This window comes from Harpia harpyja, chromosome 14 (genome assembly GCF_026419915.1).
Source record: "Harpia harpyja isolate bHarHar1 chromosome 14, bHarHar1 primary haplotype, whole genome shotgun sequence".
NCBI classification, from domain to species: domain Eukaryota; kingdom Metazoa; phylum Chordata; class Aves; order Accipitriformes; family Accipitridae; genus Harpia; species Harpia harpyja.
The window spans coordinates 29937666-29964419 of NC_068953.1; the positions used below are offsets into that span (position 1 = coordinate 29937666).

The 26754-nt window shown below is 35.4% G+C and overlaps 1 protein-coding gene across 1 annotated transcript in view; it reads right to left on the reverse strand.

Annotated features, from left to right (window-relative positions):
* The window catches only part of WDR72 (WD repeat domain 72), a 132517-nt gene that overhangs the window by 63208 nt on the left and 42555 nt on the right, over positions 1-26754 (reverse strand). The window contains exons 14-15 of the mRNA XM_052808918.1: positions 21810-22015; positions 239-1056 (exon numbers count right to left, since the gene is read on the reverse strand). Coding sequence (XP_052664878.1) covers positions 239-1056; positions 21810-22015 — 1024 coding nt within the window. The remainder of the gene's footprint in view (positions 1-238; positions 1057-21809; positions 22016-26754) is intronic.

The window sequence follows — 26754 nt, forward strand, 5'->3', positions numbered from 1 at the left end:
AAGTTCTTGTTCTGTTGAAAAAATTTCTTGCATCAGTTCTCATCTGCTAAATAGAAAAATATAAAGATACTTAACTTAATCCCAATCTCCTTTTGTTCAAAGAACATCCTATAAAAAAGCTCTAGAGAAAGTATGTAAACTCTATTGCAAAATTCATATTTAAGAAAAGTGTTTGTTTCATGTTTTTCACTTTTAACATTATAAAGGAAGAAAAGACTCATAATGAAAAGGTTCTTACCTTTCAATTTCACCCGTAACTGCTGAGGGTATGTTAATTATCCTGTTGATTAAAGCTATTCTGCTGAAGAAGAATACTGTTTCCAGTCCCTTTGTTCCATAAACATTATTCTCAGGTCCATCCTTCTTTCCAGTTTGTCCTCCAGTTGCAGCAAGGTACTTGTTTGATAAATCAAGCACTCTTTTTGAAAACAAGTTGATTACTGCATGTTCTTCTAGCACACCACAATCAGTACATTTCCATCCTGGGAACATTAGTGATAGGTGGGTTTCATTTGACATAAGTCCAAAAGAAACTGGACACTGAAGCCTCAAGATATCTAAGTGTCTAACACAATGATTGTCTATTTCTTTATCTACACCCCATGGTAAGAGACATGACAAAAGCAGTTTAGCTGTATCAGTGGTGACGTTCATATCAATGTTTCCTGGTGGCTGCACTTTGATCTTTCTTGAACTCTTCATTTTTTTCTGTCTTTTCATGCCACCACTTTCTTCCAAAGGCCTAGCTGCATTACTATCCCTACAGACCTGGTTCAAACAAGCAGTATCTACTTGCCCATCCACTGGAGATACGGAGCCAGCAGTTTTATTTCTTTTTAATGTCAGGGCCCTTCTCTCAGTAGTACTTTTGGCTCTTTCTAGAGTGTCATAGTTGTGGAATGAATTCGATGACTTTAATCCATTGAGTTGAGATGACAGCAGAAGTTCCTCAAGTTTTTCAAGATCAAATAAGAGAATATGAAAATTTGCATTGTTCCATTTTGTCTTAACTGGTAAAATAGTAAAGGGCTGTTGGATGCAGCTGGTATCAGTTAACTGAAAGAAAAATATTAAGTGTCCAAACACAAATCCATAGTATTTTGTAATTTTCAAGGTATCAGCATAGAATTGCATATGGAATAGACCAAATCTATTAACTCCATTAAGTTCAACTTAATTATGTTTATTCACTTCTCACTAAGGAAGAAGGATTTTCTTCTAAATAGCTTAAGATACATAGAGACATATGCATGTAAATACTATAATACAGGCTCCCTAACATCTTCAATTATACAGCCATGCTGTAGATTGCATACATGTTTGCCAAAACTCTAGGCTGGTATTTCTTCTGCTAGATCCCATTTCAAGCTGAAAGGCTTTTAGGAAAGTTTTAAAGAAAGAATACAGCTTCTCTCCTCCCCAATAAAGCTAGGGAAACACAAATCCTACAATGTTGCAAAATTCTTGCAAACCTTGAGAAACTGTATACCTTGTAGCAATTTGAAATATGTCTGAGAGAAAGACTATGTCTTTTGCCATTTCAAAACATGCAAAACTATCTTAAAGCTACTTAATACTGAGTTAAGTCGCACATACTTTATCAGCGATGATAAAGAACTTATGTAATTAGATCTCCAGTTCCAAAATTAGTTACCTTAGGTGAAAATAATTGAGAGAAAAAGGCTACAGAGCTACTACAATGTTCATGAACACCTGACTTCACCTTGTACCACCCTACTTCCAACCTGGATCTTTCTAAAATTCCCCATATTTTTTCATCAGCTTTAAAGGCCATTCACAGCAACAGATTTGCAGAGCATCATTTCACTTCCACACAATTGTGCCAGTATAAATACACATCTGATTACTGCTGTTAATACCTAAAGAAAATAGTTTTCAAATCCTCCTAAAATCTGGCAGAAATGAAGATCTGAGAACAGCTACAAATACTCACAACTTTAGACTAACATATAAAACCATGATAACAGTAACCTAATGATGATGAACTCTAAGAGTGTCAGCTGAACAACATGAGGAAATGTTAAAAATCATCTTCAAAAAAAATTTTTAAGTCAGTTTTATTCTTGTAGTTTCATTACTTAAATGATAAATCATCATTAAGATCAAAAGTTTACATCTTTTAGAATTAGAATTAATTTTTATTTTTCCAGTGTCCTTGGCATAGGGTAGATACTATGCTGTGACACACTCCTGAGGAAGGAATGTCTTTGGACACATTAAAAATCAGCTCCTTATACAGATATCACAGAAGAACTTGCCCACACAAATGCCCATCAAAACCAATCTGTCCTGGACTTTAGAATCTTAGAATGTAGTCTAAGCATACAGAAAGAGTACAATATTTGAGAAGACAAACTAGGATACGAAAGTCTTCTCTATTAGAACATAAACTCTATAGACTAGATACTCTCTAAGTAGAACCTGTGGAAAGAAAGAAAGAGCAAGAATAAACACAGGGATAAAGAAAAATATTCATATAAAGCCATGTGAATGGAGGATACATGCAGACAGGAATAAGATCCTAATGATGAACAAGTCAAAAGGGGGAAATTCCAAAACTGTCCTGTAGCCCTTGGGATACTTCTATACATGGAAAACATTCCATACTTGCTTTTCCCCCATTCCCAGTTTCCCATGAATACTTCAGGAGAGATGCTCTGCCTTGGCCTTCTGTGTCAGCTAATTTCTGAGAGTCTTTAAGGAGAGGAAACACAGCAAGTTACCTCAGATCCCATATTCCAATCAAGATGCACTTACAAGAGTCAATTTCCTGCCTTACACATCTGCAAATTCCAAAGAAACACATTTCACATTCCTACTTCTCATTTTCCCCCATACAACTTTCTGTGCCTGTGTATTCCCAGCATGACAGAGTTTTTATGACAGAGCTTCTGCAGGCTTCAGAAAGCAGAAAAAGCATACTAGTGGGGGCACAGTAGAGTATTAGCCTCTTTTTCTCCTTCCTTACTCCTTTTTTATATAATAAAAGGACTGAACCTATGTACCAGCAATGAAGTCTGCAATAATAATGCTACCAGTGACAGTTAACGACAAATATTCAAATTTTAAAAGGATTATCTTAATGTTTCAATAAACCCTATTTTCCTTCTTAATTTTAGTTTTTAGCTGCATTTTAAAACTTAAAATAAAGTCTGAAACAATAATTACTTTTAAGCCAAAATATGAAATATTTTGTAAACATTGACTCTGAGCATTATGAATTTTTCAAAAGATTTTTTTTTCATAGGAAATGCAATATTACATAGAATCATAGAAATTACAGAAATGTTTACTAGAATGAATGTCTGTAGGTCATCTCATCAAACCTCCTGCTCTACTGACTTTCATATCACTGATATTTTTATGAAACTGCTAGTATTTCAGAACTCATTTTCTGAGGAAAAAAAATCATGACAAATATCCAATTGTAATTTGGAACAAAAATCCCATTACTTCTGCATGCAGCTAAAAAACACATCAGAAAGTGAACTAAATGACAGAGTTGAATCTTTAAGAATACTCCAATAAATTTCCATTATAAAGACAAAGCTCTAAATTGTTGCCCGAGAGAGACTCCAGATGAGTTTGTAGAAGAGCAGCTACTTTCTTTCACAGGAATCATCATGCTGCACGACTGAGTGGCATTCCATGAAGGTACGGGGAAGATCATCCAACAGTAAAGTTATGAGATTGTAGCACAACACCTTATATCAGAATCCTGCTGTATCTATTAAAGAGGTATCTTTTACCTTCAGGGGAACAGCAGGTGTGAGGGTGTATGAATTCCTCATTGATGCTTTTTCCCTTTTCTTTAAGCACTTACACTTGTATGTTTTTATTGTCACACACAAGCTTATGCTCTCAGCACTGTGTTCACTCTAGCTATTTCACCTTTACAAGCAAGCATGTATGAGCAGAAAGATAGCATCAAGAATCAACTTTTCAGCCCAGTGATACTTTTGCAAACAACCATGCCAGCTTCCATATCACAAGTAATATAGACTTTTCCAGATCACTGTTAATTTTAATTTTCTTGTTGTAATTAGATACATTCCCCTAATGCAAAGAACTGCTTATAAGGAAAATAGCTGAATCTTGAAAGAAACCATCAAGTGCTAGTAAACAAGGCAACAGCTGGCTTTAACCTGAATGCAATGTTGATTAACTCATCTTTCTCAAGACCACTCCTTACCTACCTCCTTTTACATTACAAACTATGATAGTATAGGATTAGCTATTTTTAAACTGTTAATATTGTAGTTATGAATAACAGAGGGAAAAATTTGACTCTCTATAACCTATAAGTTATTTGACTATTTAGGTTTTGGTAATAATACGATTTGGCTTTCTGTTATTTAGAGAAAGATGCTCCCACAAGATCAGGATGCTCTCTAAATACATAATCTTATTTAAAGATCTCCATAGGGAGTCATAAATAAGAAATTATAACTTCTTGTTCAGGTTTTCTTTTTATCCCTTTCCTTTTTAAAAAATAATACTTTTTAGTTAAGCAGTAGGATTATTTTAATCTTTAATTATGCTGTTTCCTAATACATAGGGAGAACCCCATGGAATGCAAACACTAGAATTCACCATCTAGCTTTGACATTAACAGAAGCTATTATTATTTGGCCTATCATTTTCATTTTCTCCGTTCTAAATATTTATATTCGGTTGATTAACATTTAGAAACCTTTACGAAAATCACCATCCAAACAAAGGAAAATAATGTGACAGTGTCACTCTGTTGAGGCATTTGGTGATGCTACTGCGTGTGAAGTCACAATAAATGTTTATTGGCAATATGAAAGCTTATTGACATTGATCCTAAAAGCATCTACCAAGTTATCTTAGCTGTCTGCCGTAGGCATTTCATTCCAATGAAGAAAGGTGGACATCTAAAGCTTTAGACATAAACCACTATTTAGGAAATATGGACAAGCTATTCTCTGTAACAGAAGATGACAGAAAATGGAAGGAAACCCATAAAACTAACTATGAACTAGAGAGCTAGGAATAGCATTTAATGATGGATATTGAAAAGCAGATTAACAGATATTTACATTCTGTACTGTGCCTTTCCTGAAGTTCTGGAAGTACTTCACAAAAATAAATCCTACTACATTCAGATAAATATTACCATTATCTTGAATTTTTTTCCAAATGTACACATTAAGAGTTTAGTAACTCACTGTCAAAAAATAGGCTAATAACAATAGCAATAAAAAAGCATGACTTGTCTCTGAACCCCACAGTACAACTTTGAGGCATCCCTGCTGCCAACACACAGGCTTCAGTAGTGAAAAGATCCCTTTTTCCTTCTTTTCTCACAATTTTTATTCAGACTCAGTTATCTTAGTATCATCTTTCAAACCCAAACAACTTAAGCGGATACACCCAAACATCAAACCATTCAAGCCTTACTATTCTCCCAGTGAATTTCAAATAATCATGTCAAAAAACAATTAATTTAGTAATACGGAAGCTTCCTTCAATTCTGCAAGTTAAATGACCACTACACTATGATGTACTGAACACAACCTACAGTTTTTGATAATCATCATTCTGAAAGACAGTAGAGGTGTCTCTTCTAGATTACCATTGCTAGTTTTAAATTTTATTTTAGACATGGCCAACTGTTTGATTCCCTATTTACAGGTCTCCCCTTACCACCAGTGTTCCATCTACTTTTATTATTTAGCAGAAAAATTGGGAAGATTTTCTTAAGTATTTATTTTAAAAATCTTCTGGAAGCTGTTACAGAGAGAGCAAACTGTATGACTTTTCACAGCTTCAGTAATTTTAGCCAGATTTTGAAAGCTGATCTTTGTCATCTTTGCTGTTGTCCAACTGTATGAATCTAAAATAAGTGTTAAGCTCCCCTGCTGTAGTTCAGTTCTGAAAATTATCAGAATGTGCTACCTCTTTTTTGTGCATCACTAGCAGTAAGTCTAACAAGGAGTTACTCCAAAGGAGGTTTATGTTAGTCAAGAAAGAAAACTTTAGTAATAAGAAGAGTCATGTTTTCACAAAGTGTAAAAATTGTCATGCTCAGGGCTAAAACCACGTGTTTATTGTCATGATACAGCTTACCACTTATTTTTGTTGGAAACTGAGAAGTAGGAAGCACTATTTTATTTTGTGTATTTGTGCATTACATCAAAATTAATCTAATAGCACCATCAGCCATTTCAGTTAAAATATTGGCTAGTCCCTAACAAAAACTGATAAGTATCTCACAAAGCTTCTATAATTAACTATTAGATCTCAATTTCCAACATTTCTAAATCCCAAACTAAAATAGCCTACTTTTTTAAATTTCTTTTTTTTTTTTTTTTTTTAGAATTAACAAATCACTGTTTGAAGCTGAATACTTTAGTAATGAGGCTAGACCTCCTTTGTTCAAAATAAAGCCATTTGTGTGCTGATAAGATTCCCACTTAACAACAAGAACTTGGAACACTTTTACTGCTTGGAAAGATCTGCATTGGTTGATAAGGCTTCCTATGAGGCCTTCACCTGTAAACTTTAAAGAAGCAAAAAGTCTGGCCACAGACCAAAATTGTAACCCGAGACTCATGAACCTCTTGTGCATCATCTCTGACTGACCCACAGCAGAAAAAGCTTACTACATCCAAGAAAGAGTGGGATTCAGGAAGGTTTTGAAATGCAAGCTATATTCCGTGCATGGCAACTATCACCTCTGTAATAGCTCCCTAGTTTGCCATTGAAGATTTTTGAGCCAGGACAAGACAAGAGCTAGAATAGACTAGACTATTTTAGTTGGAAGGGACCTACAATGATCATCTAGTCCTACTGCCTGACCAATTCAGGGCTGACCAAGTTAAAGCATGTTATTAAGGGCATTGTCCAAATGCCTCTTAAACACTGACAGGCTTGGGGCATCGACCATCTCACTAGGAAGCCTGTTCCAGTGTTTGACCACCCTCTTGGTAAGAAATGCTTCCTGATGTCCAGTATAAACCTCCCCTGGCACAGTTTTGAACCATTCCCATGCATCCTGTCACTGGATACCAGGGAAAAGAGCTCAGCACCTCCCTCTCCCTTTCCCCTCCTCAGGAAGCTGTAGAGAGCAGTGAGGTTGCCCCCAGCCTCCTTTTGTCCAAACTAGACAAGCCCAAAGTCCTTAGCCACTCCTCAAAGGACACTTCTTCCAGCCCTTTTCACCAGCTTTATTGCCCTCTTCTGGATGCATTCAAGTACCTTCACATCCTTCTTAAAGGATGGGACAACAAACTTAAAGCTGGGGCAACATACCTCAAAGTCTCACTTTAATTGATTTCTTCTGGCATGGAATCCATTCCTGCTCCACAACTTAGAAGCCTGCTCTTCTACCTCTTTTCTTCTCCCTTTACACATCTTTACCAAACCACCTTAGCATCCAAAGAGAAATTTTCCCATGTCTATGGGAAGGGGGAGGCAGGGGGCTATCCTTACTGTGGCCCCCAAATACATCAATACATGTCATTATCTTTAACAGGTTTAAGACAGACATACCACATAAAAGTTTCATGGGAAGTACAATTCAAATGTTATTTTACCTAGCTGCCTAAAGGCCTTTTTCCACTGGGATCCAACTTGTTCTAGGAACACTATTTCCACTTAAAATTCACATTTCCATTAGCTGGCAGGGATTCCCATACTGTTTTCAGCTCCTCATATATATGTACTTTCTCCACACACTGGCTTTCTTTACCAGATGCATTTCTGTTGTGGGTTTTGTGCTAAAACCAGATTTGACAAGAATGGTCTTGACATTCATTTTACATAAATGGAAATAAAGTGGCAAAATCACATGGTAGATTTTTAGAAGGCAACCCAGACTCAAAATATACTTAGACATCTTTGATACCACTGAAAAGAAAATGCTCAGTTCTCACAGCGTGGGTAGTATCAACTTCTACGTAGAACAAGTCCTGAAGCATTAAACATGACTTTTTCTTACAGACTTTTGGCCTTCATTATCCATCGTTCTCTCGCTTTATCCCAAACGTAACAGGATATAGGTGACAGAAAATTGGCCCCAAAATTCCCAGTGCCTGCAGAATGAATCATGCTCTATAAAGCATAAGAGTGAGCTATTCTGCTGATTCTAATCAATTTTTTTTCATTATGTAATATTCAAGGGGTTTAATTGTGTTCCGTTGAGCCTTCTCTTGTGAGAGAGTATATTTTGATCCATTAACATTAAATAAGTCAGAAAAAAGATCAGTCCCCTCCTTTATCCGCTACTTGCCACCTGCAAAGTCTCAAGAAAATATTAGACAGAAATTGAACAACTTATTTTTAGGTGAAATTTTAGTTAGATTGGGGGGTGGGGAGGGGATGAGCTTAACTGAAGTATTGTCAAAGTGGACTGGAAGATTCTTTTATTAACAGAAGATACACTGCTTCTGATTTCTTTGGGGTGGAGGATTGTCTGTCTTTTATTTGTCTGAGTTTTTTTGGTAGATTTATACTTTTCTGACAGTCATCAGACTATTGGCTTTTAATAGAGGCCCAATAAAACAGTGCACTTAAGTACATGATAAAAGTCTGTCAGATAAGCAAGACTTCCTCTTTTAAGGAGTAATTAGTTCATTATTAAATATACTTACTATAAAGAAATCTGCTAATCTAATCAGTAAAGTACCACCACCCTATTGTCTGCTCACACGAATTCAATGAAGACATCCTGTGAACAAACTACATGTACTTCACCCTTTCAAACAAGTAATTTTAAGCAAAACCCAATATGAAATCATTAAAACCACTGCATCTTATACTCTTTCAGAAGTTTCTCAATATGATAGTTTCTGACATATCACAATGAAGTTTGAGAATACAATATCAATATGCTTATTTCAATGAAATTAACACTTATTTTTGTTACCTGTCTTTGCTGTAATCTGAATTTTAATTACACTACAAAGACAACAGAATCTTTAAAGACCATTTAAATGTTTGAATCACTGTTCATTACCTCTGTGGCAATCAATAACATTGACAATAAATAGGATTATTTGTTTTTTAAACCCCAAAATGTGAAGAGCCTCCAGTTACAGAAATCAAAGAGGAGGGTGGGGAAGTAGAATTTGCCAACCAAAAGGTATTGAGGGCTAAGAATTTTCTGTGTATTGATCATGCCAGTCACTGAGATGTCAAGAGAAGTTCAGAGCTCATAACTTTTCTCAGAATCACATCTCATCATTGGTCTAGCTCTAGCCTCACAAAAAATAAGCATGTCACACAGCTGCTTGTAAAAGTTATTTAGCTACTCCTACCCTGTGTCTTACATTTATACTTCTTGGATCTGGAAGAACTGTTTTAACTCAAGCATGACTACCACATCTAGGGCTCTTAAACATTAACTTATATTGCCAATGACAGCTCTATTCTATTCTCCATGATGCTTTATCCTTGATGGTAGGAAGCAATAAATGCGTTTGGTTTTATTTTGGTTTTGCATTTGGTGTTTTTGGGGGGTGTTTTTGTTTGTTTGGGTTTTGGGTTTTGTTTTTTTTTAAATACAGAATAGCTTACTAAATGTCTGTCCTGGTTTCAGCTGGGATAGAGTTAATTGTCCTCCTAGTAGCTGGTACAGTGCCATGTTTTTGAGTTCAGTATGAGAAGAATGTTGATAACACACTGATGTTTTTAGTTGTTGCTAAGTAATGTTTAATCTAAATTCAAGGATTTTTCAGCTTCTCATGCCCAGCCAGCAAGAAAGCTGGAGGAACACAAGAAATTGGGATGGGACACAGCCAGGGCAGCTGACCCAAAGTGGCCAACAGGGTATTCCATACCATGTGACATCCCATCTAGTATATAAACTGGGGGGAGTGGGGGCAGGGGGATCACCACTCAGGAACTAACTGGGCATCGATTGGCAGGTGGTGAGCAATTGCATTGTGCATCACTTGTATATTCTAATCCTTTTATTATTACTATTGTCATTTTATTAGTCTTATCATTATTAGTTTCCTCTTTTCTGTTCTATTAAACCATTCTTATCTCAACCCATGAGTTTTACTTCTTTTTCCGATTTTCTCCCCCATCCCACTGGGGGAGGGCAGGGAGTGAGTGAGCAGCTGCGTGGTGCTTAGTTGCTGGCTGGGGTTAAACCACAACTACATCTTTACTTGCACAGACATTTTTTTCTCTTTAACGTTTTTAAAGAAAACAGTAGTATTACAAATAACATACATAAGAGAAAGAATTAAGTTTTGGGGACATGTTTGCAGGTGCTATCTCATGCATAGTTTTACAAAATAGGAAACTTGTTATTGTCTCATGGAATTGTCTCAGAAAAGAAATACATAAACAATGCACAAAATGGCTGGCACAGTGTAAATTAAAGCATTAAATTCATTTCTAAATCCTCTGAGCCCTCAGTTGCTAGAGATGGTAGTCGATAGTAGTAAAAAAAATTGCCTCCTTGAAATGTGCTTGGTAGACAGCAGCTTGATGATTGGCAGCACAAATAGAAGACAAACGAGAAAGCCTTCAATCTGCAGCTGATGCACAGGAAGAACATGGGGAGCTGAGTTTACAATAGAGAAAACATTACCAAGCTAATGGCACAGGCAATCATTTGACCACCATGCATCTCTGATAGCAGCAGGGCATCCATTTTCAGTTAAGTGTTAGAGTACCTTTTTGCTTTCTCTGACCACTGCAGGGGTAAAACAACCTAGTGTGTGAAACCCACTGACTGGTAATAAATTACTATATTGGATACTTTTTGTTTTCTTTCAGCAATGACTTTACTGTGTATTCCTGCTATCATTACCAATTAAAGTGGAGATCACGTTAGCAAGCTATATCTAACTGTATATCAGTCCCTATGCTCCAATTGCTTTGGCAAGTATCACAGGGTCAAGAGGCTCCTTTGACCTTTATCAGTTAAGTCTCTCTGACCACTCACTGTTTGAAGCAATCTCAGCTGAACAGATGGACACTTTTGCAGACACTATAAAGCTTAGAATATAAAGATAAATGAAATTGTGCTTGGGGCTTCAAACTGGTTTATGAGCATAAAATATAGTTAGCAAGTTCCACAAAAATCTCAGATTTCAAATAGCACATCTTAAACGTATACCATGAACACAACAAATCTTTACCTACTAGGAAATTGTATTTTTTTGTCATAGCTTCTACAGATAAAACTAAAAAGTTGATGTAACTTACATGTCTAGTTAGTACAAAGTAACTTCTGAACTTAGCCTAACTTAATTGCTCTAATCATTAAAAGACAAGCACGAAGAAAATATAGCCTTTTACCATGACAGTCAGAGCAGCATATAGCACATGATTAAACAGATCATTCAGTGGAAGGATACTAAAACAGTTGGATACTACAGAGCATTCAGAGAAGGCTTAGACCTTCACTTCAAATTTCCCTATCTTACATTTCTTGAAAGCCCTTGCTCATTAAATTACTGCACCAAAATTTTAGTCATAACACATAAGTGAAAGCTTCAAATTCCCTAGGTGATGCTTGAAGAACTGGTAATAACTGGATACAAATGTAGTCTTGTGATCAAATTTATGTATTTGTAACCAAAAAATAATCTGTTGTTCAACAATAACATTGAATGGCCTTTTGTTTGAGCTAAATCACATCAGCAAACCTGCCTTGTTAAGTTCATAACCTTAAGTAACAAATGTTATACAGGCTTAACTAGATTTAGTGTTGAAAAATTCTTAAATTGGATAAAATCATGGGATATTATTTTCTTTTTCTTTTTTTTTTTTTAAGCCTGGCTTGGTTTTCAGAAGAATAAATTCCCAAGAGGTAAAATTTGGATCTGCATCTTTCTGTGGGATGTCATCTATGTTTCATAGGAATACTTCCCAAAAACATTTAGTCGTTCATTCTAATATCATCCCAATTCAACCAACAATTCAAAACAGTCTTACTAACAATGAACCCACTGTCATTTACAAATACACAGCTGTCTTATTTTCTCACTCAGCCGAAAGGATGAACAATCCAGGATGTGTGCAAAGATGCATTTAGTTCAAAATAGTTACAAACAGCAGGTATACAATTGAAATAGCTCTTAAACATACACCATTCTCTAAAAGAACCTGCATAGGAAGAAAGGATGCAAATTATCAGCTACACTTTCATCTCCACATAAAGACCATATGCATCTTCTAATCCAATATAGCTCCTATCAGCAATCCACACATGCACTCCTATGTCTAACCCTGCCTACCTCCTGGAGCTTCAAATTTAGGGAGCAAGTGAACAGTTTCTGTCACTGAAAGTATCCATAGCTTTCCAAAGTGGGCAAACAGGCCAGGCCTACCCTTTCCAAAGCAATGCCAGCCTTATGCATAGGGTGAGGATATACAGAGTAAAGGTGTTACTATATCAAGGCCATTCATATTCCTTATCTTCAGATACTTAGTCACAGGACAGAGGATCCTCTTAAGGGGGGGCATTCAGAACTTCTTTTTTTTTTATCCATTTACCCTTTTTCAACTTCAGTACTCACATATAAAGAACTAAGCGTAAAAAGCCTGGAGTCAATAGTGGTGCCCCAGTTTGCTTTCACATGCAATCTATGCTTGACATGAGGCTTCATCATTTGGACAAGGCAGTCCCAAACAAAGGTGTCAATTTGTGATGAAGTTTCACCTATGAACTAGTTTAAAGAAACAGATTTGAACTTGCCTTACATTACTTTTATTATATTATTAAGACAACTCTGGTCATATTACCGAGGCCGCTCAGATCCTCCTAAGAATCCATCTCCCACACAGAAAAAGCTACAATACTTTTTGAGCTTACATCACCAATGTTTGTCTATCAATTAACTGCAACATAAGCAGAGTCAACCTCTTTCCCTCCAACACTATAATTTTTCTCCTTCTTTATTTTTTTAATCCCAGTGGAGAATGTTACTATCTTCACAGCACTTTGAACAGTAATTGTGGCATCACTCCTGATGAGGCTGTGGCACAAAGTAAATAATTAAGTCAAGAAATCTTCAAGCTCAAGCTGTGCGATGAATAGACTAAGCAACTGGATAAACCCCCCTTTTTATCATGTATGGAAGGCCATCATCAGGCAGATTGCTGGCCAGGTGGATCTACTGGGCACAACAAATTTTCAGTTGTTCAGGGAGAATTGCTAACACTTTTGCTCACTTTAGGGACCTGGTATGAAAACTAAATGTTTCTCATATTTTGTTTTCATGTCCACACTGTCTTTGTCTCTTTCCATCACAAATACTGAACTTAAATTTTTCATTGGATTTAATGCAAGTGTACATATAAAAGTGATCCTGGAGACAAATCATAACATGGTATCAAAAGATAACTGGTAAGTAAAGCTAATATACAGAATATTCTTCACATTAGTTTTCAACAGCAGGAAACAAGTCCACATTTTGTTTTTCAGGAAAATATTTGAAGAAATATATATGGTATAGAGACAACTTTATACAGACAACTTTTGCTTTGCTCTAGAATTCATATCACTACCTTCTCTGGGCACACTCTATCAGAAAGGCAATTCTAAACACAATACCTTTGACAAAGTCTCTTCTAACATTTTTATTATAGAGAGAATATAAAAATGAACTGGACATCCACTCATCTCAAAATAAGATCTGTCTTTGACACTGACAGTCTCTGCACCATGAAAAGCTTAGATGGAAGGGAAAGATAAGGTGTTTTTAAATGAAATCTATTAATTTATACACTCAATATTCAAATACTCTATCTCTATCTTCATATATTAACTTATCTTGAATGTAGATATAAATTCCCTAACCATATCTTTAGAAATATATAGGGCTCAGTGATGGGTGGTAGCCAAAACATTTTCAGCCTTACTCAGCATTTAGGAAGAAAAGCCATAAGATGAAACATCTCCCATGTTTCCTAGATCATCAACTGGACACACAATGCTACAGTAATCCACAAAACACAGACTACTGATTCACAGATCTAGAAATTATTATACTGAACAATTTACTGGATGAATGAACATCCAAATATCTGTGAAAATAATGCTGAACGCAGAGATACTGCCAACATGACCTTAGAAGGAGGGTAAAAGCATGAGAATATTGCTTTGTCCTGAGGAGGATTGATATATATAAAAATTAAGTTACCAACCCATAGCTGGCTGTTGACTCTAACTCAAAGAACATATTTGCCCTGGGCTGCTCTGATAGTGCATTTCCCATATTGGATTATAAGAGTCTTACCCATAAAATTTATCTACATAAAAAGTACTAGACCAAATCCTAAGCAAGTGACTTTCTACTATAGAAAAAGAACAAAAAAGAAATTGTAGGATTAAATTCTTAAATATCAAAGTCCTATCTATCTTAGAAAATGCCATTCTTGAAAACTCAGAAATAGGCAAGCTGGACATTCTTCAGATCCTCTATCATTCTAGGACGTATCAGGACAGCAGCTAAGTGTCTGTACCCATAGATTTCATACTGTTTCTTTTCCTTGAGAGCTCTTCAATCTTACTGAAGGCAGTAGAATTGCATAGGCTTCCAAGGGGACAGTATTTGTAAACAAACATTCTTAGACATGAGAGGTTGGCTGATTCATCTTTCCCCTTAAGTATTGCAAGAACAAAATCTGACCACCAGAACAAATTAAGGTTTGAGCATTAAAATGTAGAAAAACATGTCAAGAGAATGGAAATGTAACCACTGTTGTTGCTTACTTTGTTTTAAATTGAACCACAGTTTAGCTTAGTATTTTATTTATGCTATTTAACTGAGACAAGAGATTCAGTTAGTTATCAGAAGGAAGCTAGCAGATAGCAAGTCTTTAATTTGCAGAGTAAGGTTTGGTGTTGCAAGTCCTAGTTCTATAATTGCATCTAAGGTGCCAATGTATTTCTGAAAAAGTCACTGCTTTTTTTTTTTTTTTTAATAGGTGCATGAGGCAGAAACCTAGGAAAGTCTCACTGATCTGAATTCCTGTTAATACTTTTCTTCACTAAAATAATACTAATTAAACTACAAGAAGCCAGGAACTTAATGTTTAGAATAGAAAAGATGATTCTCACAAGTGTAAAGATTCCACTATCCTCCTGTCATGAACAGTAAAGAATTCTCAAGAACATCACTGGACAGCATGAAATTATAAAGGTTATAACAACGATGATGTCATTTATTTTAGAATTATTAGAATTAGGTACAGCACTTAACAAGGAAAATCAATTAGGCTGACCTACAGAAAAAAATCACATCTTGGGGACTAGAAAGTAGTAAAGGTAAAATGTAAGGTAGGAAAATTCAAACTGTGTATCACTCCACACCCAGAACTAAAAGAAACAATCATAAGTGGAGAATAAGATATCATGAACAGCACTTCAGTAAGATAGAAACTGTCTTACTCTACCCATAAAGATATCTCCCTAAAAAACAAAATACAAACTTTGCTACAGTTTCCAAGGGACAGAGAATGTAATTGCAGCATGACAGTTGAGGTGTGGGAGAAGACGAAGAAGAAGAAGACAGCCACAGCTAGGTTAGCTTCAATAAATGGTCCTTCAATCTGAAATACTTCACACGGACTATGGATATTGACCTTAGATTTATTTCTAGTAGGACACTGTAGCACCTTCCTTAACTTTAGCACAGGGTCCAATTAGTTGTCTAGGCAGGGAAAACAAAAATTTTAAGGCAGTCGCCTTCAGTATAATAACAGAGAAAAAAAGTTTGTAGAAGTATATAGAAACAGTGTCCAAAGCTTTGAAATAAATAGTTAGGGCTTATTCTCAAATTTCTGTCAGCCTGTGTTACTTGCTATCCATATCTGCAAGAATAAAATGAGCTACAGTATCACAATGGCAGCTTTTTGCTTTCATTTTGCTTTGAGACAATCAATGGAGAAAACACCAAAATCAACAAATTCTTGACTTGGTGGACCAGTTCAGAAAACTGCAGTAACTTCCAGCAAAGCTGACATGTGGTCCAAACTATCAATGGCTGTCAGGATCAGGATGCCTTTTAACTGGTACCAATTTAATCTCATGACCCTTAAGTTATTACTTCACTGTAGTTACGTTGCTACCTTGATCCCTTGATAAAACACTTAATTGTGAAATTTCACAGGAAACTTAGTACTGAAATGCTTTGTATCTGAGTTACAAGAAATATATATATACACCTTTGCTTCTTCACTCATTTTCCTATTACACTTAATTAATATACTACCAAATATAGCTTCTAAACACCAGTCCCAGTAAAAAAAAAAACCAGAAATACTCCATCAGCAACAACATAAAGGTTACCAACTTTAAGGAGAAATGTTCTACTTCCTGTTTTGCTTTGTTCTTAAGTGATCCACTTCATACAAATCAAGATTCATACAGATCACTATCTGTAATTCCTCATAATACTACTCTAAATATTACAAAAGGAAAGAAATAAAAGGAATCCATGTTTAACATACCATTGTTTATGGTACCACTCCTGATTTCGTATTTGATGAGTATTATTTGATACTTGTGCTTGTAACTTATTTCCATTTTCTATCAATTTTTCCATCAGTAAGATTTAACTAGTAGTGATTTTCCAGGCTTCCAATAATAATTTTATTTTCAAATTGCATCCTTTACTATACTAAAACAAATAACTGCTATTGTCCTACAGTCTTCATTTGTCTTTTACATAATCCGTGCAGCAACATAACAAAGTAGATAATTCTTTTATTATTTACAATTTTTGTACACTCTTGCTTCCTGTTTTAAGCAACTATAAAAATACAAACTTTGGCTTTCCTACTAAGAAAATACCTCTGTTTCAGAAGCATCTTGCCTTTACATATTTTGTTTAGAGCAGAATACGTATGCTATTACATAAGTGCATAATAAGTTCTTTAGAACAACTAATACTAGGTATGTCAATTTAAAGTGTTTAAAATGCATTTACAAGTATTATAGTAGCTAGTACTTAACTACTCTAGTCAATTATTTCTAATAGCTGCATAAATCAAAATGAACCTTTACAGATTTAGTATAAACCCTTATTTAGATGTTTTGACTCTACTTTCTGTACCATACATTAATGCTCAAAACCCAGTATTTTAAGAAATTGTTGAGTGACTATATCAAGCAATAAATATACCTAACATTCCTATAAAAGTTCATATGCAAATAATACATTTTTTTCTCCCTCACCTTCATCTTTTCTTATACACACAGCAAAAATTTCCCTTCTCTGGTCTAGCTCTTCCATAGTACAATTCAGCAGTCCAAGTTTAGCAATTATTGCACAAATTTTAGAAGCTGCTCTTCCTCCAAGATTTTTACCCAGAAGCAGCTCTGATTACATTCTTGAAATCGCTAGAAATATCAGTGCACGGTAAACACAGATTTATATCCAAATTATTTAAGCTGAAAAGCTAGGAAACAAAGGTTTCTTGAACATCAGGAAAACAATTCCCAGACATATCCAGCTTCTTATGTGCATCAATGAAATCTTCATACGATGCACTGGCGCATTTTCATTTTTTTTTAAACCAGCTTTTCACACAGCTCCAATTTTCAAATATAACTATGACTTAAGGGTATAATGAGAGCTAGTTCCATATAAACACCATGAGCACACAATCTAGTGTGTAGTCTATTGTAATTAAGACCAGTGATTCAATACGTATTGCTACTGGCCAGGTATCATAGCAACCTTGTGTCACTGAATACTGCTGGAAAACTGTTCAGCACCAGCAAGACTATGCTTCAGGAAAATCTACAATAGCACTACAGATTGTCAACATCTGTGGGGGTTGTTACAGGGAAAACAAAGAAATCTGCTTTAAAAACCCCTCTGCTTAGAAAATTGACAGGGATACTACAGTAGCACTACAAAAAGGAAAAAAATTACAGAGAGGAAGGAAAGACCATTTTTTGTCATTAGTTACATAACTTATGCACCCACATCCTAATATCCATCCATATAAGCTGAGAGTTGAAACAATGCTGCATTACCACAGTGTTTATGTATATCCACAAAGTACTGTCTTTTTTTTTCTCCACTAAACACAAGCATCATTCATCACCAACATTAATCTAAAAATACAAGAGACCCACTTTTAGAATCATATTTAAACTTCTACAAATGAACTCTAGATACTCTTGTACAAATGTGCAAAAAAAGAAAAAACAGGTTACTATGAACAAGAACCCAATATTGATTTTTCTGCGGTGCAGTAAAGCATCTCCATTCTATTTGGCTGCTGTCAAAGCCACTCTTTAACAGCTGGAGTCAAATTGCACTATTTACAGCAAGAGCCCTTGTCAAGTGGACCATAAGTATTCTAACAATACACTATTCAAATGGCACTTTGCCACACAAATTGCTGACTTGATGAATACCCTATGTCAATGACTAAGGCCAATATAAAAGTTTCATTTTTATGAGAGGTTTTACATTCACATATTAAGTAAAGCTTTCTTGAAGAACTATTAAGCTATATATTTTGGGTCTTTTGGCATTGAAAATAATTAAAATCTGTTTAAATATATCAAGGGGACTTGACAACATTAATATGGATCTTGTGTTAACTGCATTTGTCACACTCATCTGTTATTGGTACTCCCACTGGCACGTGCAGCACAATAAAAGAATTAAAATGGTCAAAACACCATGAAATCAAAGCACTCTGCTTTTGTATCTGTGATTTACATGATGACAAATGTTTTGAAAGAAAGCCTTTGAAGCTAGACTGCTATGTGAGGATATTTTTCTTCTCTCTTAGGATAAAGAGAAACCATTGCTTTGCAAACTTTATTTTGTCTTAAATATAATATTAACAATAAAACAATGTAATAATAAATATTAAGAAAAAATGCTGAATCTTACTTGCGATCTTCATGTAGATCATCTCATTGTACAAAATAAGGATCACTCACAAGTGTAATATGAACAGGACAGAATAGCCACCCCTCATTTTTTCTGTTACGTAAATCTTCTGAAATTGAATTCTTAAAAGAAAGAGGCTAAAATTGACTGCACTGTTTTTTTTTTTTTAAATAGAAGTGTTATTAACAGTTTAGTGTGTTGTTAAATTTCTAATACACAATTTACCAAAGCAGCAAATTGATAATGAAATACTCATCGTATACACACATACTAAAACCTTTTGATAATCTGAGAGTTCCATGATAGTTTCATCTATGTGGTCATTATGTGCTTATTAATATGGTATGGAATGTTGAACACTGATATCCCCAGAACTCTCACTAATTTCATGGGATCTGGATTTCAAGGGACTATTTCAGGATGTTAAAATACAATGACCCAAAAGAGTCAATACAGCACTTTTTGAAAAACCTAAAAAAAAAAAGTTTCCTGCATAAGAACTGAGAAAAACAGTGGACTTCATAACAAACTTTCATTTCAGCAATAACAAAACAGTGTTAAAAAAAAGCCACAGAGCTCCACACTCCTTTTGTGTAGCCCACATTGGGCTCTGGAATAGCATTAAGGGGACCTCCATTGTTACATTCTTCCCAGGTTCAGCTACATCCTATACATTTAGCCTCCAGCATCTCCCATACCAATCTACAGGACCTGCTCTAATGCGGATAGAAATGGGAAGAAGCACTGGCTCTAATGGATGACAAATTTTTGATGAATGAAAAGTGGTTTCCCAAGTACAGAACTTCATTTGTTAGGAAATTAGACTAAAATAACAGGAATATGACAAAAAGAAGGTGAAATTAAAAAAAAAAAAACCCAGATATTTTGACAGTCATAGGGAAGTCTAAGAAACATCAATAATATTCTCTCAATAAAAAGGTTTCATTGGGACAAGATAATTAATGAACAATATTTTAACAAGAAAATGGAATATTTTATTGAGAAATCAGAGCAGCCAAGATGTATGTCTGATCAAAGTGCTATAAATTATTATTACTACTGCCAACTATTGTGATATTACTTCCAATTTAAGATCATAATTCCCTAAGCATGTTAAACTCCACACTTTAAAATTTACCAAAAAATATTTTCCCATATTCCATGAGCAGCACATTTTCTTCCAACCACTTTGTTAAACCCATGCAATTTTCAATTTAATAGGTATGACCAAAACTACACTCCAAACACAACTACTACAACTTTTTCTGTTGTTCCTTTTTAAAAAGGCAGGAAGAAACTATTCCTTTTAATAAACTAACAGTGAGATCAGGTTCTGTGTCAATGGCCAACTAGTGCACCATCTGCCCCACAACATGCTCAGCAGGATTATGCTCTAATAAGACTTTTCAGAAAATGGGATCAAAAAGAACTTTAGAAATCAGACTAAGGTTAGTAAAAGGTCAAAGATAAATATTAAGAGTTAAACAATAATCACTATAAACTCAAAGTTATATATCAATTTATAGGTAGAATAAAGAAAAAGACCAGAAAAAATTCAAGAATGAGGACTTCGATTAAGCTGTACTTAATCAGACAGAATTTTGGAATATCCAGTATTTCATTTACAATAATTAATAAAGCTAAAAAAGGCCAGAGACCATTCTGAAGGCTGTTTCCACATGTAAGTTGAAGGAAAACATTTTTCATCTTCCCATAGTTGTAGGAAGGTATTTTTTGTCTACATTCAGGGTTGAGGAATAGCAGACGTGACTTCCTCTGTTTATTACAGAGAATGGAATTCCCAAACCCCATTAACTAAAAGGTGGTAAACATGAACAAACAACACTGAGGCTCTATTCTTAAGATACACTGATAATAAGAACTCAGTGAATATATTCACTCCTGATGCACAAACAGGGTTTTCAGAAAAATGTATGTACCATTATCTTCCAACCTGAATAAGGTAATACCTACCTCATTGAATCTGAGAATGTATTAAATTTGAGACAGTTTTAATAATTGGTTTTATATTTAGCAAATACAGGCTTTTTAAATATCTACAAATAACTGATAAAAATATAGATATATCTAGGCCACAAGCAAATAGAATAACTATTGCATTTTCAACCTTCTCATTATATGGTGTCTCTGTACTCATTTTCTCAGCTTTAACAGCACATTAACGCTAGTTGCAGTATGGCTTTTCCTTCTATTACTTTTTCAAAACAAAAAGAAAGAGCGCATCATTTCCATCAGTCACAATTATTTTGTTTAATGACTTCTGTAAAAAAATTGTTAGATAAAGCCAAGTACAGCGCCTGGCCAAATCTCTCCTGAAGACTGTCATACGTATTTGCAGCCCAGTCTCACAAGGAACATCGCCATCCTCTTCTTAACCAATAAGGTGCCAAATTTAATCACACTAATATAAATGTAAGGCACTTGCAGTCTGTTCTGTGATGATGTTAACAGAAAAACACCCAATAAAAACTAGCATCGAATGACAACGGGGAAACTGCGGTTTCAGAGAAAAGCAATAACGGAAAGGCCAGTAGCATTGTACCATGATGGGCTTTTTCTCAAGACATACACATCTGAACTGGTGGGTTCAATTGTTCTGAAGGTACTGCTAACAGGTGCAGTCAGAAGCCAGAGGCACAACAGGGTCTAACTACGGGTCCTGAGTCTCTGCAAAAATTCTTCCAAGATGATCTACTGGTGACCTTGCATGAGGCACTCCCCCCCCACCTTCCCCGTTTGTTCTGTGAAACAGAGTTGGAGGCATAAAAACTGAGCCAGCCAGAACAAGCCTTTATGAACTTAAACCCAAGCTTCCATGCCTCTTATACAGGGCTACACATCAGTGAAGGTGAAAGGGTAAAGGAATTTGGATCACAAATCATTGTTCTTGAGAAACGCTCTACTCTTCATTCTTACCTTATCTGAAGATTTTTCTGTATGAGTAAGATTGTAAGAGGCCATGCCATGCTTATAAGAGCTACAATGTTTGTATCCAGCATTTTTATTTCTTTTTGACTCTTGAGACACAGGAAGTAGAGCATCTGCCACTAAGTATTCTGAATCTTCAATGGAAGTAAGAATTGCTCTTGCTGTTTCACCTGTTTCACGTCGTTCCAGTGTGCCTAGAGAAACACAATAGAAGCTGTAATTTTTTTTCAAGGAACTACGCTATTTCATATTTTAGTGTAAGTATCACAGTATTAATATAATACATTTCACATGAGCAGAGAAATCATGAAACATTTATAGGTGAGCCAACTAATTCCCCATTTTCTGGACCTCAAAAATGTTATTTTACATAAGGGTGTATTCTACAGCATTACTATGTTAAAAAAATGAAGCTTCATTTCTAAAGAAATCACTGCAGCAAATACCTTAGATTCAGACCACAAGAAACTTCAGCTATTTTGTATAATATGTGAAGTCAGATGCAGTTCTCAAAAGGAGGAATTTCAGAATACCACTCGCCCTAACTCTGTTCAAAACAGTCATTTGTTTTCTTCTCACAAAGCCCTCACAGAGCATCTCTATCATTAACAGTGTAAACAACACATTTATGTAATATTTTAGTGCTGTCCTCTAGTGTTCTAGGTTACAAATAGCAAGGGAAATCTCAAATTTATCATTTCATTCCTAAAAACCATCTTTACATCTAACACTTTGTGAACACCTGAATATACTACATGTAGCTTAGTAGTCAGGAATCGGAATACAGTGTTTCAGAGACTATTTCATGACTGGTGTGGCTCTAGGCAATCCAATTCCTTTAACTGTTACACCCAGTTTTTTTAGTAATAATTTTATTTAGTAATAGTGCTTAATTTATAACTAACATTAAAGATATCTAAACTGAGTTTAAATGTATTTGAAATGAGCTCCTATTAGATACCACACATTTCCTACAGGAAGTAAGCTCGTAAGAAATTGCTGAAATAGCATGTTTCCTATAAATAGAGATAAAAGACATGTGAAGGATTTTAAAACTATTAAATATCTGCTATTATGTGAAATGTTTTCTCCCTTAAGTTTGAATTCTTTGTAGCCTCAAGTAATACAACATGAATTTTCCCTTTCACTGCTACCAGAGAAAAAATGTGTAACATTGAAGGTTTATCAGTAACACGTGCTAAAAATATTGGACTGGGATTGAGGGATCTCATATAAGTGTCCATGCGTGTATGTGTGTATAAAATCTCTTTATCTGAAATTATTTCTCTGAAACTTATCCATTTCTGTTCACAGTAGTATCACCTGTTACTTATATGGCCAAGAGACTTTAAATTCAGAGCAGAAGAAAGTAATGCAACTGAATCTTTGTCCCCTACAAAATCAACTGAATACCATGGATCACTGTAATACTGCACTGAAAAAATAAGGATCAGGCCCAGTTATTTTTAATATGTCATTTTTGTCATCTCTCCCCAGGATTTGCAGCCAGTGTCAGGGATCATTACAGAACTGCGTAATTACTGGAAAGCAAGTTGCCCAGAGATCTTTACAGTTAGACTGTCTACAAATACTTCAAAACAATACTGGCTACAAAGCTCCCAACATTGCAACGTTTCAATACTTCAGGAACACAAAATCTATATTAACAGATGCTTGCAAGGAAAGATTATACACTTCATACTAGATGTGAGCAAAGACATTCTTAAAGGTATTACAGTGTTTGCAAAGTTAAGAAGTTTGGAAATAATAGTCACTCAGCTAATATTACTTTAGCCTCTTTATATATGCAATGTAGTCTTTCAAGCTATAAGCATGTCCTGTTTCCCCACAGAACTTTCTGCATCATTCAGAGCAAATGATGAACAGACATCACAAAATAGTTGTTCTCCTATATTGTTAAGTGTGAAGGACTAAGCTTCCTCTACTACCCTCTGCAGCAAGTGCACTATGCAGGGAGTGTATATACATATACGCACATTGGTATCTCTCCTTGTTTTCTGTATCACTTTTGTCCACGCAATTCACTATTAGAGTACTTAAGTGCTTCAGAAAGATCATAATATCCCTGTGAAATTACTGGGTATCATCTTATTTTTATGGGCAAGGATCTCAGGCAGACATTACAATAAATTTTTAATAAATCCAAGAATTCTGGGGGCATGGTACTAAATCTCAAAGACCTGATTATACATACTCTTTAGCATTAGACAGAACTTCAAAACAGGTTTTTGTTAGCTCCAGAGGCATCTATGAGTGCCTCACCACCAGTCATCCCTCAAAGCCAGACCATTCTGTGGAATAATCTTGTGGATATATAATAGAATACAATCATTTAATTAAGGCTATCATACTAGAGCAGCAAAAGAGGATAAAACCATGTTTCCAACAAAAATCAAGATCTGAGTTGCCTGACTTTTTATCCTCCTATATATGCACATACACTCAAGATTAAAAATTAAAACATATTTAAGACTTGGGCTATTTTCCATATATCAGAGCTTCTTCCCTGGCAATAACTTCAGAGCCAAGTTTTCAACTTCTGGTTGAAGGAAAACTGTTTAGTTGAAAGAAAAAGAAACAGACCAGAAGAAGTGGTAAAAGTTACAGAAGATGTGGACAGCAGCATTTTGCCTTTGAAGACCATGACCTGAATGGAATTAACAGGCTGTCTCGATGTACATGAAAGCAAATTGATATTTTATATATTTTACACATACACATCTTATTTTCAGCTGCTGACAGATGTGCTTCTACATATTACAGGCTTATGGATGCAAACTGAGAAACAACTGAGCAGGTTGTGGGGTTATTGAACACTTCTGCTACCTACCAAACTCTTTTCTAAGTGTCAGTGTCAGGATCATGCCACAGCAAGTATACCATTTTGCATGCAGAGTTTGGAGAAGAGAAAATTAACCAAAAAAATCCCTTCTGGGTTCATATTCAGCAAGAAATATGACAGCCTCTCACATAGAGGAGTTACAATATTTTTTTCTTATTTTTATCTTTTAAAGCACATCTATAGACAGGAACACTGAATAGAAAACAATGCCTTGGACAACCACCTTAGTTTCTTACTGACAGAAGGCTATGATATCATAAAATCAATTTCGAAAACTTAGAGTTACATCTTTAAATCATTTATATATCATACATAACAGCCATCTCAAATCCCTTATAAATAGCACCTTCTAGAAGATAGTTCCTTTCTTAAAAAACATGCTTGCTTGCATATACTTCTTAATTGTGGATCTTCGTGTGTGTATATATGTACAGATTTGTGTGTACATTTGGAGCTGCAACAAAAGGGCACAAAGTGCATAGGAAAATGAGTATTACAGAAGGGGGTGGGTGATCATGAAAGTATTACAAAGTATTTATGTTATCCAGTGTACTTGACACTTCTGAACAGCAAAATACTCATTTGCAGAGTAGGTGGCAGAGACAAAATAGAGATCTGTATTCTGTGATTCCTGAATACATCTTTATGAGAAATAAACAGGGGGGTGGTGGGAAGGAAGATGGAGAAACCTGTATATGTGATAAAGAAATTCTGACCACTGCTAACAGTGAAAAGAATACTGGGGCAGGGTGCTTATTATTCCAGACACAGTTATTTGTTAGGAATATGTTCTCTCTGATTTTAAAAAGAAAATAAAAAGAGTAAGAAAAGACACGGCCTGTACACAGGAGTACAGGAAAGAGCACAGAAATAAAGACAACTCTCAAACCTGAAGTATTTTAAACACAAATGAGCCCAAAAGCTTTTGATTGGGGAGCATAAAATAACAATGGATGAAAGGCAAAAGACAGGGGTTTCTACATAGCAGCAACACCACTGCTATGACCCCCTACTGTACATACAAAATACAGGAAAAGAAAGTCTTTATCTCTCTCTAAAGCTGTGACCATGGCAACCAAGCCTCAGGAACAGACAAGAGTGGAGTATTTCACTCTCCTGGGCAGCTTTGGACCACCAGATGTGACTGGCTAGAGACTGTTACAACATCTTATTCTTCTTCTGGACCAAGTACTACAAATTGCATCTCTTGGTGTTAGCGCTGTCCACACAGTTCTCTGGGTTCTGCTCATACTGAATGATGCATTTTTACTGGGGAGGTCACGCATATTATCCTGCCTCAAGACGAGGTATTCACTGACATCACATGACCTGTCATATCATCAGGCTCCAGCACTTTGTTTGCTATCACAACTGAAGTATTGAAAATCCTCAATATTGCAGTGCTGCTGTGACCTAGTAACTCAGCTGAATCTTACAGCATAACTGTGATCTGTGAATGAAAAATGGTTTCAGAACTGATGTTATTTAAAAAGAGCAGATGGTCAAGAACAAATCCTTTTCTTTACTAGTAGCCAAACCAAAAAACCTTATCTTTCAGAACAAGTATCATCTGTAATATTAGTTGCTTTATTTTCTGTCAAGACCTTCCTTTCCATAAATACCTATTTCATCTGAGAAGAAACTCGCCCACTTCCTTCTGTCCTGGCAGAACCAGGCAAACAGAAATGTTATATTCCTCACTAGAAAATGCTTGAATTTTACAAGTCAACCATCCTGCTCCAAGACAGTGGTCAAGCATTTTGCTTGAAAAATTTCTCCTAACTGCTAGTGCTACCACTGTAACACCAAATGGTCCAAAACAGATGGAACAAACATTGTTTGTTCAGTAAGCATATATATTGCCAACCACTATCAAGACAAAAGTAAATGCAATCTAGCAAAGAGAAAATAGGATAGATCAAACAAAACCTAGCCTATTAAAAATCTAATAATCTTTAAAAGGATGTTTTACATACAGAAATAAATTAACAATGGAGATGCCCTGTAACTACAGCACTGTAGTCAGGAGCATATAGAGTGTCTTGGCAGACACTCAATAATTTTTGCATT